The sequence below is a fragment of the Gobio gobio genome (assembly GCF_949357685.1).
Source record: "Gobio gobio genome assembly, chromosome: 10".
Taxonomy (NCBI): Eukaryota; Metazoa; Chordata; class Actinopteri; order Cypriniformes; family Gobionidae; genus Gobio; species Gobio gobio.
The window spans coordinates 500,847-516,864 of NC_137116.1; the positions used below are offsets into that span (position 1 = coordinate 500,847).

The 16,018-nt window shown below is 46.4% G+C and overlaps 1 protein-coding gene across 4 annotated transcripts in view; it reads right to left on the reverse strand.

Annotated features, from left to right (window-relative positions):
- Window positions 1–218: 218 nt before the first annotated feature.
- Window positions 219–16,018, reverse strand: part of acot7 (acyl-CoA thioesterase 7) — a 232,534-nt gene continuing 216,734 nt past the window's right edge. For 2 of the 4 annotated variants that reach the window (XM_079827862.1, XM_079827863.1), the window contains exon 10: window positions 353–710. In XM_079827862.1, coding sequence (XP_079683988.1) covers window positions 612–710 — 99 coding nt within the window. In that variant the 3' untranslated portion in view covers window positions 353–611. Of the gene's footprint in view, window positions 711–16,018 lie in introns of all 4 variants that reach the window. The other 2 variants (XM_079827865.1, XM_079827864.1) reach the window with 2 other exon arrangements.

Sequence of the window (16,018 nt, forward strand, 5' to 3'; positions counted from 1 at the left end):
ATAACTCTGTCTCCTCTCCACCAATAAGCTGGTGGGTATTCTGGCACAATATGGCTGCCGTCGCATCATCCAGGTGGATGCTACTCATTGGTGGTGGTTGAGGAGATTCCCCTCTTCCATATGTAAAGTGCTGTGAGAACCCAGAAAAGTGCTATATAAATGTAACAAATTAGTAATTATTATTATATGTGACATATTAAAGAATAAACAAACAATTTCTATAATCAACATTTTAAGGAGCCAGATGAAAGACAGTGTAAGTCTGTTTACTGATCTATCTGTCAAATTTTAAAGCAATTTGATCACACAAATCCGTGAATACAGCATTAAGGTATTTCACTGAAAATCAGTTGCTCTATTATTAGGCTTTTATTAGGGCATAATGCAGTTCTGCAGATTTCACAAATAACTTTAATTCACTTGAGATACATATACACACAAAGTGCTTTGGTAAATGCAGACAATAGTCAATTAAACCTATATTTTTATTTATATTAGGTGAGCTACATTTAGAATAAAATAGAGGTTCTTAATATAGTAGGTTGTACGTTGATACTCTATTATTCCAGATTTTTCTTCTACAACACAATATGGTGTTTGCGTTGTTAAAGTCATTGTTGACACTCCTTATCTGCGAGTCTCTTTGCCTTGTTCTGCAGGTAGCGCGCTTTCCCTTCATCAAACCGCTTCTGCTCCTCTTCCCCTTCCAACTGCAAGAAAATAAACAACACATTTTACACGCATGCACAGTGAAGTTGAACTGATGTACTGGAAATGCTTAAATTTGAAAGGTCATCCACATATTATGGAAAACCACTAACGTGTTGAGAACATTATCAAAAAAATTCACACAAACACACAGACACTTCCTCATTTTCTGCTTCCCCACCTGAGCATAGACTATCTGTCAACTGCAGTCAATGTTTGTAGGTGAGTTATTGTAAAGTACATAAGCTACACACAACTACAGAATTAATAATGCAAATTGAAGCACAAGAGCACTTTAATGGTGGAAACATGCCAACAGATTGTCTTCACAGCACTGATTGTCAGGAACAGGAGAAAAGGGAGCGAGGACTTAATTGTAGGAAGAATATGGTGGTTTTATTAAGTAACAAAACAAAATAAACACAAACAAAACACCCACGAGGGGGAAAACCAAACTTGACATAAACTAAACACAAGGAGCAGGAACATGAAGCATGACAGGTAACAGAAGACAACGATCCAGCACAGTACAGCAAACACAAGGGCTGTGTTCGAAATCGCCCCCAATACCCTTAAATGGGACACTATTTGAGTGAACATCCATTTGTAGGGGTGTCCGAAACAATAGTGGACGTTTTTGAGTGCACTCATTCAATCCCACAATGCACTGCAACAACGAGTGTACAGTAGATGTATGCGCTTGAGAATATGCTTGTTCGATGCACCAGCGCTGTGTAGACCGATCGGCATGTGACAGCAAAGTCTTGCGAGAGCGTTTCGAGAGCAAACAAGCTTTTGAATCGCTCTCACTCTCAACCAGACTGAGAGGGTACATGGGGCGAATCGGAAAGCGGTTAATTCGGATGTTAATTCGTTAACCCTATAGCTCTTTACTTGTGTGTCACTGAACTTACTTGGAAAGGGTATGAATAATAAAGTAACTCATAAGCATTTAATTTAAAAATAAAGACTTAATATTTGTATGTACACATTTTATAGTATAAAATATATATGGTATAGTATATCTTTTATACTATATAGTAGGCTACTATTTATATATTGCATGGCCGTCAGATGCAAAAAAATGTAGGTGGGTCCTTTCACAGAAAAATGTAGAGGAGTAGATGCAATTTTTAATTAAGTACAAATATATCAGCTTGTTTACTTAACGTCTGGTTGAGGGAGACAAAACTACGGAAAACTCAAATTTTAAGCAGCAACAGTAGTGTAGGGATAAGACGCATGGCGTCAAGTTTTGACCCAAATCGACCCGCGGTTCGAATCCGCCTTTTGCCGAACTCGCTCTGATACTTTTTCCCATCACATATCAGATCGGATACCATCCATCCATCCATCTTCTTCCGCTTTATCCAGGGCCGGGTCGCGGGGGCAGCAGTCTAAGCAGAGATGCCCAGACTTCCCTCTCCCTAGACACTTCCTCTAGCTCTTCCGGGGGTACACCGAGGCGTTCCCAGGCCAGCCGGAAGACATAGTCCCTCCAGCGTGTCCTTGGTCTTCCCCGGGGCCTCCTCCCGGTTGGACATGCCCGAAACACATCCGGAACAGATGCCCGAGCCACCTCAGCTGACCCCTCTCGATGTGGAGGAGCAGCGGCTCTACTCCGAGTTCCTCCCGAGTGACTGAGCTTCTCACCCTATCTCTAAGGGAGCGCCCAGCCACCCTGCGGAGAAAGCTCATTTCGGCCGCCTGTATCCGGGATCTTGTCCTTTCGGTCATGACCCAAAGCTCATGACCATAGGTGAGAGTAGGAACGTAGATTGACCGGTAAATCGAGAGCTTCGCCTTACGGCTTAGCTCTTTCTTCACCACAACAGACCGGTACATCGACCGCAATACTGCAGAAGCTGCACCGATCCGTCTGTCAATCTCCCGTTCCATCCTCCCCTCACTCGTGAACAAGACCCCTAGATACTTGAACTCCTCCACTTGAGGCAGGAACTCTCCACCAACCTGAAGTGGGCAAACCACCCTTTTCCGACTGAGGACCATGGCCTCAGATTTGGAGGTGCTGATCCTCATCCCAGCCGCTTCACACTCGGCTGCAAACAGTCCCAGTGCATGCTGAAGGTCCTGGTTAGAAGGGGCCAACACGACAATGTCATCCGCAAAGAGCAAAGACGAAACCGCGTGGTCCCCAAACCTGACACCCTCCGGCCCCTGGCTGCGCCTAGAAATTCTGTCCATAAAAATTATGAACAGAACCGGCGACAAAGGGCAGCCCTGCCGGAGTCCAACATGCACCGGGAACAAGTCTGACTTACTGCCGGCAATGCGGACCAAACTCCTACCCCGGTCGTACAGGGACCGGACAGCCCTTAGCAAAGGACCCCATACTCCCTGAGCACCCTCCACAGGATGCCGCGAGGGACACAGTCAAATGCACTCTCCAAATCCACAAAACACATGTGGACTGTTTGGGCAAACTCCCATGAACCCTCCAGCACCCTGTAGAGGGTATAGAGCTGGTCCAGTGTACCACGGCCCGGACGAAAACCAGACTGTTCCTCCTGAATCCGAGGTTCTACTATCGGCCGTATTCTCCTCTCCAGTACCCTGGCATAGACTTTCCCGGGGAGGCTGAGAAGTGTGATCCCCTGAAGTTGGAACACACCCTCCGGTCTCCATTCTTAAAAAGAGGGACCACCACCCCGGTAGGGTTGGGCATCGAGAACCGGTTCCAACTTGGAACCGTTTAAAAAATAACGATGCCATTGGAATCGTTTAGAATTTTTTTTTCGATTCCGATCATCGGTTCCAAACGCGCACGTTTCCGGAAGTGCTTGCCACGCCCGTTTGTTCTGTTGCAGCCATGGAGCAGGGTAAGCGGCACTCAAAAGTGTGGCTTTATTTCACTTACAAAAAAACGAATGTAGCGTGTTTGAAATGCTGAGCAGGTCTGTCCTCCTCGGGCAACCCTGCGCTAACCAACGTTATTAAAGGGATAGTTCACCCTGAAATGAAAATAAAGCCTTCTTTTACTTACCCTGATGTTGTCCCAGTGCCCTATGTCCTATGACATTTAAAATACTGTTCCTGCACGCGCTCCTTCCTATTATGGCAGTGAATGGCGATCAGCTAAAACATTACAAAAAATAAACAAATGTATCACGCAACGATACAGGGAGACGCGCGCCATATGGAAAGTGTTCAGGGGGCACACTATAAGGTTTTGCGAGAAAGAAAGCGTATTATTCAGTCAAAACACTGAGCTCGGCCGTTATTCTGAGCACACTCCTCTGTGTACTATGAGCCGTCAGCAGCCGCCGGCGCTCATGCCTACTATAATAACTCGCACTGTTGTCATTGCACCCAGGATAAACACACACATGCACCATTTTGAGAAATCAAGCTCAATAGAAAAAAACGCGATTCTCGTCTTTTCTATAACGTATATGATAAGAAATAATACTAATAATATAACCTCCTTAAGTGAATATTGTGTACCGGCGGTTGTCATGCCAATATTGCACGAGGCTACTGCGGCTTGGAGTGCGCACACACAGGAACACGCGCATTTGAACAACAGCTGGGTGAGTAAAAGATGGCTTTATTTTCATTTCAGGGTGAACTAACATTACCCCACCTCGTCATAATCAGGTAAATGATTGTAGTGTAATAACAAAGCCCTTGACCAAATTGCGAATTGTGGTGAACAACAACGTTACTGAAATTATTTTTCCCCCTCGTAGATAAATGTAGCTATACGCAAATTGCCCACGCTAGTAGCAGTCCTAATATGACTGCTGTTAATGCTATTGTTAAACCAGGACTCGGTGTGAAACTCCATTCACCTTTGCAGCAAAGCAAGTGAAAATGCCAGAACTAAAAATCATTATTGAATCAAAATACAATTTTCCTCTGTGAAATGAGCCTGTGACATGTTATGACTCCACCCCTCAAAGAATCGGAATCGAGAATCGAAAAGAACCGTAATCGAAACTAAGAATCGGAATCAGAATCGTTCAAATCAAAACGATGCCCAACCCTACACCCCGGTCTGCCATCCCAGAGGCACTGTCCCCGACTGCCACGCGATGCTGCAGAGGCGCGTCAGCCAAGACAGCCCCACAACATCCAGAGACTTGAGGTCCTCAGGGCGGATCTCATCCACCCCCGGTGCCTTGCCACCGAGGAGTTTCTTGACCACCTCGGTGACTTCAGCTTGGGTGATGGACGAGTCCTCCTCTGAGCCCCCAGCCTCTGCTTCCTCAATGGAAGACGTGATGGCGGGATTGAGGAGATCCTCGAAGTATTCCTTCCACCGTCCGATGACATCCCCAGTTGAGGTCAACAGCCGCCCATCGCCACTGTAAACAGCGTTGGTAGGGCACTGCTTCCCCCTCCTGAGGCGCCGGACGGTTTGCCAGAATCTCTTCGAGGCCAGTCGATAGTCCTTTTCCATGGCCTCACCGAACTCCTCCCAGGCCCGAGTTTTTGCCTCCACAACCACCAGGGCTGCAGTCCGCTTAGCCTGCCGGTACGTGTCAGCTGCCTCAGGAGTCCACCACCGGGTTCAGGGATTGCCGCCTCGACATGCACCGGAGACCTTACGGCCACAGCTCTGAGCGGCCGCTTTGACAATCGAGGTGGAGAACATGGTCCATTCGGACTCAATATCTCCAGCCTCCCTCGGGATCCGGTCGAAGTTCTGCCGGAGGTAGGAGTTGAAGATCTCTCTGACAGGAGACTCGGCCAAACGTTCCCAGCAGACCCTTACAGTACGCTTGGGTCTACCGAGTCTGTCCAGCTTCCTCCCCCGCCATCGGATCCAACTCACCACCAGGTGGTGATCAGTTGACAGCTCCGCCCCTCTCTTCACCCGAGTTTCCAAGACATACGGCCGCAGGTCAGATGAAACGACCACAAAGTCGATCATTGACCTACGACCTAGAGTGTCCTGGTGCCATGTGCACTGATGGACACTCTTATGCCTGAACATGGTGTTCGTTATGGACAAACCGTAACTAGCACAGAAGTCCAATAAATGAACACCACTCGGGTTCAGATCAGGGGGGCCGTTCCTCCCAATCACGCCCCTCCAGGTGTCACTGTCATTGCCCACGTGGGCGTTGAAGTCCCCCAGTAGAACGACGAAGTCCCCAGTCGGAGCACTTTCCAGCACCCCTCCCAGGGACTCCAAAAAGGCCGGGTACTCTGCACTGCCGTTCGGCCCGTAGGCACAAACAACAGTGAGAGACCTATCCCTGAGCCTAAGCCGCAGGGAAACGACCCTTTCGTTCACCGGGGTAAACTCCAACACATGGCGACAGAGCTGGGGGGCTATAAGCAAACCCACACCAGCCCGCCGCCTCTCACCATGGGCAACTCCGGAGTGGTGAAGAGTCCATCCTCTCTCGAGGAGTGTGGTTCCAGAGCCCCGTGCGTAGAGGTGATTCCGACTATCTCTAGTCGGAACCTCTCAACCTCACGCACAATCTCAGGCTCCTTCCCCGCCAGTGAGGTGACATTCCATGTCCCAAGGGCCAGTTTCCGTGTCCAGTTGCTTCTTAAATAATCTCCCTCATCAGTATCATCTGCTCAGCATCCCAGATAGTATAGAAGAACTCGATGTTGCAACAGAAACTATTGACTCTCTCTTTTCCAGTACTTTAGACACAGTTGCTCCTCTGCGCCTAAAGAAGATTAAAGAAAATAGTCCAACGCCGTGGTACAACGAGCACACCCGGGCCCTTAAAACAGCAGCCAGAAAAATGGAGCGCAGCTGGAAGAAAACAAAATTAGAGGTATTTCGTAATTCGTGGAAAGAGCACATGATCACATACAGAAAGGCCGTAAAAACTGCTAGATCTGCTTATTTCTCAACTCTCTTGGAAGAAAACAAACATAACCAAAGGTATTTATTCGATACAGTGGCTAAATTAACCAAAAATAAAGCTTCAACTTCTAATGATTGTAAACAACACAGCAGTAATGACTTTATGAACTTCTTCATATGTAAGATTGATAATATTAGGAAAAATGTTTTAACCATGCAGCCGTCTAATACAGCGTCACATCAGACAGAGCATTGTAGTGTCACTGAGGAAAAATTACACTCATTCACTGCTATAGGAGAAGACGAATTGGCTAAACTCGTTAAATCATCAAAATCAACAACATGTATGCTCGACCCTATACCAACTAGGCTATTAAAAGAGATGCTACCAGAGGTCATAGATCCTCTTCTTAATATCATTAATTCATCTTTGTCATTAGGATATGTACCAAAAACTTTTAAGTTGGCTATTATTAAACCACTTATTAAAATAACGCAACTTGATCCTACAGATTTAGTCAATTATAGACCAATCTCAAATTTACCCTTTCTGTCAAAAATACTTGAAAAGGCAGTGTCTTCACAATTATGTTCCTTTTTAGAAAGAAATGGTATCTGTGAGGATTTCCAGTCAGGATTTAGACCGTATCATAGCACTGAGACTGCTCTCGTCAGAGTTACAAATGATTTGCTCTTATCATCCGATCGTGGCTGTATCTCTCTATTAGTGTTACTCGATCTTAGCGCTGCATTTGATACTATCGACCACAACATTCTTTTGAATAGACTCGAAAATTATGTAGGTATTAGTGGAATTGCATTATCATGGTTTAAATCATACCTATGCGACCGTTATCAGTTTGTAGTAGTAAATGAAGATATGTCACACCGATCGCAAGTTCAGTATGGAGTACCACAAGGCTCAGCGCTGGGACCGCTGCTCTTCACCCTGTACATGCTACTACTGGGAGATATCATTAGGAAGCATGGCGTTAGTTTTCATTGTTATGCTGACGATACTCAGCTCTATATTTCTTCATGCCCTGAAGAAACTTAACAATTCACAAGATTAACGGAATGCATAGCTGATATAAAACATTGGATGACTGGTAATTTCCTGCAACTCAATTCAGAAAAAACTGAATTTTTATTATTGGCCAAAAAGCTCCACAAGTAGTAGCCTAGAATACAGTCTAACACTTGATGGCTGTTCTGTCAAGTCCTCGTCGTCAGTGAGGAACCTGGGTGTGCTCTTTGATACCAATCTTTCGTTTGAAAGCCACGTTTCTAGCATCTGTAAAACTGCTTTCTACCATCTTAAAAATATATCTAAATTACGGCACATGCTCTCAATGCAAAATGCTGAACAGTTAGTTCATGCGTTCATGACCTCAAGGTTAGATTATTGTAATGCTCTACTGGGTGGTTGCCCTGCTCGCTTAATAAATAAATTCCAGCTGGTCCAAAACGCAGCAGCTTGAGTTCTTACTAGAACCAGGAAGTATGACCATATTAGCCCAGTTCTGTCAACACTGCACTGGCTGCCTATTAAACATCGCATAAATTTTAAAATCTTACTTATTACTTACAAAGCACTAAATGGTTTAGCTCCCCAATACTTGAGCGAGCTCTTAACATATTATACTCCATCACGTCTACTGCGGTCTCTAAACTCTGGCCAGTTGATAATACCGAAAATATCCAAATCAACTGCAGGTGGTCGATCCTTTTCCTATTTAGCACCTAAACTCTGGAACAGTCTTCCTAACATTGTTCGGGAAGCAGACACACTCTGTCAGTTTAATTCTAGACTAAAAACACATCTCTTTACTGTGGCATACACATAAAACACTTTTTCAATGAAATGATTGTTAGGCTGCATTAACTAGGTCAGCCGGAACCGGGAACACTTCCCATAACACCTGATGTACTCGTTACATCATCAGAAGAATGGCATCTACGCTAATGTTAGTCTCTCTGTTTTATCCCGAGGTTTACTGCAGTCAGCCGGATCCGGGCCGTATCCAGTTCAGATGGTGGACCTGCGTCCAGAGAAGACCAACACAGGACCCCGAAGTGTCTGAGAGACCGTGATTAGACTCCCCCTGCAACTGCCTCATCGACACGGCATCTCAATAAACCCGTCTCCGGCGTGTTGACTCAGATTGTTCGAATATTACAATTAAATAATACTTAAATCGATATGTCATCCTCAATAAACCCGTCTCCAGCGTGTTGTCTCCGATCATTCGAATATTGCACTTTAATAATTATTTAATCAACATCATCCTCAATAAACCCGTCTCCAGCATGTTGCCCCCGGTCCCTCGAATATTCTGATCTATTATGACCTCCGAGCTGTAAAACTGCCAGAATAATAATAATAATACGCTGTTTGTTAATTGGCCAGAGGAGAACTGGCACCCCGACTGAGCCTGGTTTCTCCCAAGGTTTATTTTTCTCCATTAGGTCACCTAATGGGGTTTTGGTTTCCTTGCCACTGTTGCCTCTGGCTTGGCGTGCTCAGTTGGGGACATTAAATTTTTCAACTAAACATCGAAATACATCTAAATAATAAACTAAAATAACCATTTAAACTAAATTACTGATCAAATTATTGATCTAAAGCCCACACTGTCACTGTATGATACTTGAAATTTTTCCAGAATGGCTATACAGCTGAATAAAATTATGCTGCATTATTTTCCTGTTTAACACTGTAAAGCTGCTTTGAAACAATCTACATTGTTAAAAGCGCTATATAAATAAAGTTGACTTGACTTGACAGGGATCGGGTTGTCTAGGCTTCTGCCTTCGACTGCTGCCCGATTTTCTCTGCACCGGCCCCTTACGGTCCCTCCTGTGAGTAGTGGGCCCACGGGAAGGTGTCCCCACGTTGCTCCTTTGGGCTGAGCCCGGCCAGACCCCGTGGGGGAAGGCCCGGCCACCAGGCGCTCGCACACGAGCCCCAACCCCAGGCCTGGCTCCAGGGTGGGGCCCCGGCGACGTCAAGGTCCTCCTTTTTTTGGTCATCATAAGGGGTTTTTGAACTGCTCTTAGTCTGACCCGTCACCTAGGACCTGTTTGCCTTGGGAGACCCTACCAGGGGCATATAGCCCCGGACAACGTAACTCCTAGGTTCATTCGGGTACTCAAACCCCTCCACCACGTTAAGGTGGCAGTTCAAGGAGAAGAGGCATTTATTTTCAATTAAAATGAGGAAAATATTAGAAAAGTGAAAATAAAGCTTCTAACGCGTTTAATCAGTGTTCAGGGTATGTAAACAGACGTGCTCAATTAGAGACGATAAAAGTGAGTGGGTCCAATATCATTGGTCTTAAAAATTGTGTGGGTCGATGCCATCTCCTGGCGAAACGCGGGAATTTATTCAATGCACAGCGCGAATCTCACAATGCATTATGGGTATTCTTTAGCCGTCGAGCATATATCGGTTGTAAACTCGTTATTGCGGTGCATTGTGGGATTGAATGAGTGCACTTAATAACGTCCACTATGGTTTCGGACACCACTAAATGGCTGTTCCCTCAAATAGTGTCCACACAGCTGAATCCATCATCCATCTATCTTCCAAACCGCACTGGTCCAGCGCAATATCATGCATACAGGTATAAATTCCTTTTTTAAATGATTATTATATTGTTTAAAGTTTATACATGCTAGTTTCCGTGGCAGAGTTCAAGATAAATCTTTTCATTATTACTGGAGCTGCCGGTTTGCTACGTTTCAAATAAACAGCAAGCACAAACTGCAATAATGGCAGCCTTTCCAGCGCACTTAGTGTCCGAAATCACTCACTCGTTTTCAAATTGGACTATATCTGTGGACTAATGTAGGGAATAGTGAATGAGGGTATAGGGGGCGATTTCGAACACAGCCACGGAGATTATAAAGGAAACAAACAAGGCAGGATGATGAGGGGACCAGGTGGGGCAAATCAATCAATAATCAGGTAACAAGAGGGGCGGGGTCAGGACAATAGACAAGAGACATGACACCACACCAAACATGACAAACACAAGAACATGGCCAGAAATGACAAATACAAGACATGTGCTTACACAAGACAAGAGAGACATATGACAATACCCCCTCCTTACGGAGCGGCTACCAGACGCTCCACCAGAAAACACAAAACACCTTAGGAGGAAGATGGGGAATGGACAGAGCAGGTGGGACAGTACAGAGAGTCCTAGAAGGGACCAGGGAGGGAGTGAGGCACCCGGACTGGTCCGGCCAATCAAACCCCTACCAGATGATCAGGGTGGGACGGGAGGGATTGATCAGGGCAGGATGGGAGGAATTGACTAGGGCGGGACGGGAGGAATTGACTAGGGCAGGACGGGAGGGATTGATCAGGGCGGGGTGGGACGGACGGGCCAGGCAGGCTCCAGTGTCTCTGGAAGCCAGGGTGGCACGCACAGTTCAGGTAGCCAGGCCTGCGCGTACAGTTCAGGAGACCAGGGCGGCGCGCACAGTTCAGGGAGCCAGGGTGGCGCGCACAGTTCAGGTGGCCAGGGCGGCGCACACAGTTCCGGGGGCCACACTGGACTCGGGACAGGAGGCGGAGTCCTCTCTGGACTCGGGTCGCGGACTGGAGCCCTCTCTGGACTCGGGACAGAAAGTGGAGTCCTCTCCGGACTCTGGACAGGAGGCGGAGTCCTCTCTGGACTCGGGTCGCAGACTGGAGCCCTCTCTGGACTTGGGACAGAAAGCGGAGTCCTCTCCGGACTCTGGTCGTGGGCTGGAGCCCTCTCTGTACTCTGGTCACGGGCTGGAGCCCTCTCTGGATGCTGGTCAGAGGCTGGAGCGATCACTGGACGCTGGTCAGGGGCTGGAGCCTTCACTGGACACTGGTCAGGGGCTGGAGCCATCACTGGACGCTGGTCAGGGGCTGGAGCCTTCACTGGATGCTGGTCAGAGGCTGGAGCCATCACTGGACGCTGGTCAGGGTTTGCAATATATATTATTATAGATGGTATATTTCTTCCCCTAATTTTTTTGTTGATACTTTTTAACAACTATTTTGTGGAAATATTATGTCTCCATTCAAGCCCCATGTGTGGTGATGAGCGAATTCGCCAGTTGTATAAAATATATTGGAGATCTAAAACGAGACAAAATATGTTTGTTTTTGGACCACAGCTTCATCATGGACAAACAACAATACTGTGTGAGAGAGCAGGATGTCAGTTGACGTTAGGCTTCATCTTGCAGCTGCACACTACACCATGGCTATTCTTATCATTGGCTATAGGTCACCAGCTAGTCATGCGCGGCAGTGGCAGATGGCGGGCAACCTTAGGGAACAAACTGTGCAATGACAACTGAAGCAGCCTGGCTGATGAGGGCATGTGCACAAATGAGGATCACAGATATAGAATGCATATCCACAGCAATGTTATATAAGCATAAGCGAAGCACATGCACTATACTTTACAGTGGTGCTGATGTTGAGGCTCAGAAATTTTCATTTTATGGTGACCCAGTTTAATGAAGTACATTTGAATTATTGCATTTTTTTTGTGGCATGCAGTTGATCGATTAAAGCAGTAAGATACTTAAGGCTGTGCCATACAGTGATTTTACCATGGCTAAAGGGTGTTATGCAGGACACAGAACAAGGTGAAAAGGATTATGATTAATGGCAATTTGATAAAAGACACCAATATTCAAGGAACAATCACATTTAGTAATAATAATTATTAGAATAAACAATTCTTCCACAATGTCATAGAGTTAATTAATGTAAAATTAGGATGTTTTAAGTTGCCAAGCAACATGCATCTCACTGCATTCATACAAAATGTGTGGTCATAGAGGTGTATTTATCTCCATTTTACAACTGTTTTAAACAAGGCTTATCCAACCAGTGGGAACTATCCTTTTTATAATTCCTCTTTAATCACAGTAAATTCATCAGTTAAGGTGGTCATATAGGTGTATTTATCTCCATTTTACAACTGTTTTAAACAAGGCTCATCCAACCAGTGGGAACTATCCTTTTTATAATTCCTCTTTAATCACAGTAAATTCATCAGTTAATGTGTGAACAACAAAAACATGGAAATCCTGAGAATGGTTAAATGGGTAAATAAATATGACTACATTAATGTAGAATTTTTGTTGTTATCAAATTTATTCTCGACCAATAAGGCCTTCAGAAGTCAGAAGATGCTTATCACGAAATAATCCCCAACAGGGTGATCAGGACCCCAATGCGAAGCTACTTAACAAAATGATTTTGTTAGTTTACTTGTACATTATGTAGACAAATGTTCCAAAGATTAGATGCCTGGGACAGTGGTCAATTAATCAGTTTTACCAGTCATTACAAAAATATACTGTTTTTGACTGCTGATTGGCTGACAATAATTAAATATTTAATAAAACTGTGTATATTTAATTAAATGGTATCATTTTATCATTTAATGGTATAATTAATGAAACTTGCCTCTTGCAACAAAAGCGAAACATAAAAGCTCCCCCTGTTATTTCTGTCTGAAAACATCATCATGTGACCTTGAATGAAGTCCTGGCTGGGTCAGTGACTGTCCTGTTGCTCAGGGCTTGTGATGAGGCCAAGAAAAGACATGGGGCCATGGCAGCAGTGCTTGTCTTGAACAAATTAAATTAAGCTGGAGGGAAGCTCAGTGCTGCAGTCACAGAGAGAGTGACTGGCAGAAGACTAGAGTGATTGCTTCAGCAGAAACCACCAGAGTGTGAAACATTATACAATTTAGTGTTAAAGAAAAAAACGGTAGTAGTTAAATGGAAACTGCAAAGGGAAATAGCCCTATATGCGTAAGAGACTGGAATTGTTGTCAAGTAGAGGCCTCCAAACACATAGATAAATGCAGATACTTTTAGATGTAAAAGCTTGAGTTCACATTCCACTGCCTTCTATGTGTCAGAGAATATACAGCAACACTGGTAATGTCATGGTGAATTGTTTATTTTTATTTTTTACCCCTAAGGATGCTAATTAAACATTTGAAATTATTACAGCTACGGGTAGTTACCTAACAGAAGTTCTCACTATTGACATCCTTAAAAACTGGGGTTCCCTTTCGAGGGCTTCTGACGAGAGTTCGTCACCTCTGTTGCCAAGCTCCCTGAGGAGGGGCTCCAGAAGCAACACTCTCTTTCTGTACCTGCCGGTACGAGGAGCTGAATGATGGCTGAGGCTGCCCACTCGTAGCAGCCTTCCTCGATTTAGAGCAGCGAGGGAGGTACTGCTTAAAAGCTGCAGACTGCTTTTTCGCCTCCTGGAACCTGTCAACGACAGTGTTAACAGCGTCGCCGAACAGCCCAGAAGGCGCTATCAGGGCATCCAGGAGAAAGGCCCTGTCCTTCTCCTTCATCCCTGATAAATTAAGCCAGAGATGTCTCTCCGCAGTTACCATGGCTGCCATGAAGTGGCCAATAGCACGGGCCGTCTCCTTAGTAACCTGAAGAGACAGGTTTGCTACTTTGCGCAGCTCCGTGATGTCATCCAGAGTTGGTCCCTCGTCCTCATCTAAATCTTTGAGGAGGTCGGTCTGGTATGCCTGCTTAAGAGCCATAGTATGCAGGCAAGCACCAGCCCGACCAGCCGCCATATAAGCCCTGTCCACCAACGCTGATGTCTCTCAGCAGGGTTTACTGGGCAGTACCGGGGCTTTGAGGGACGATGCAGTGTCGGGGGAGAGGTAAATGGCCAAAGCCTCATCCACCCAAGGCCTCCTGGGGTTTGCTTTCGGGGGCGAAGCGTTCCAAGATCGGGTTCTTCCGTTCAGCCTAGCTCTGAAGCTCAAGTGCATGGATGCAGCGCTGGCTCCACTGAGAACACAGGGCATTCGTGTACTGAACTACATCGACGACTGGCTCGTATTGGCCCAGTCACACGAAATAGCTGTTCGCCATCGAGATGTCGTCCTTGGCCACATTCAGTGTTTAGGGTTGAGACTCAACACGAAAAAGACCGTGTTGACGCCTTCTCAGAGAACCATGTTCCTGGGAGTCATATGGGATTTGACTATGATGTGGGCACAACTGTCTCCTGCATGTATCGAGTCCATACGGGCAGTGGTCTCTAGAATGAAGCTAGGCCACAGCATCATTGTAAAGCAGTTTCAAAGACTGCTGGGGCTCATGGCAGCTGCGTCCAACGTAATATCTTTTGGCCTACTGCACATGAGGTCACTACAGTGGTGACTGAAAACCAAGTTGTTTTCCTCAAGGGGAAGCAGACCCAGCATTCCTCCTGGCACATAAATTGCCTGGAAATGCTGGCGGTCTACAAAGCTCTGAGGAGCTTTTTCCCGGATTTCAGCGGTCACCATGTCCTAATACAGGCAGACAATAAGTGAATTTGAATCCTCATGGGGGTCTGAGGTTGTGCCCTCTGTGCAGCTGGTGCATCTCATCCTCCTGTGGTCCCAGGGGAAACTGTCGTCTCTCAGAGTGATGTACGTCCCCGGGGACCAGAATCACAGGCAGCGGACGTCCTGATGAGGCAGGGGCTGAGACCCGGGGAATAGATCCACTTCCACTGGGCCGAACCTCTCACATATGGACTTAACCCATGTGTGAGAGGTTCGGCCCTGTGGAAGTGGATCTATTCGCGTCTCGAGAGACGTTCCACTGTCCACTGGGGTTTTCTCTCATGCATCCAGCTCCACATCGCTCTGCTCCCGGGAGTCTTGGAGAGGGTCTGTCAAGAAGGGATCAGTCTACTTCTAGTAGCCCTGTATTGGTCGGCCCGAGTATGGTTCTCAGACATCATGGCACTGCTGGCAGGCCTTCAATGGCAGATCCCTTTGAGGAGCGACCTGCTGTCTCAGGCAGGCGGCACAATATTTCACCCCCGGCCACAGTTGTGGAAGCTGTGGGTCTGGCCCCTGAGGGGGCCCAGTACCTAGAGGCTGGCTTGTCGGCAGGTGTAGTGGAGACCATACTTGGGCTCCTTCCACAAAGAGATTGTACAGCCTAAAGTGGAATGTGTTTTCCACTTTGTGTAGAGAGCGTGAGTTGGACCCAGTTAACTGCCCGGTGGCTTCAGTGCTGGAGTTCCTTCAAGATCGCTTCTCTGATGGTCTTAGCCAGTCCACACTTAAGGTGTACGTGCCTGCCTTTATGGCTTTCCACGCTTCTGGAGCTTGCCCCTGTAGGAGTTAAGGCCATCCTACATCCCAGACCTGGCTACATGCCTAAGGTGCCATCCAGTGTGGCACGGTCAGTGGTTCTTCAGGCCTTCCATCCTCCATTCGAAACACGTGTCGACAGAAGAAGAGAGGCTTCATGTGCTCTGCCCTGCCAGAGCATTGACCATTTATATGCAGAAGTCTTCTCAGTGGAGGAGATCAGACCAGTTGTTGGTGTGCTTTGGATCACCCAATAAATGGCTGCCTGCATCTAAGCAGACAATCAGCAATTGGATTGTCCAGGCTATTGCCTCAACCTATCGGGTGCACAATTTGCCTTCACCTGTGGCCTTGAGGGCCCACTCTACTA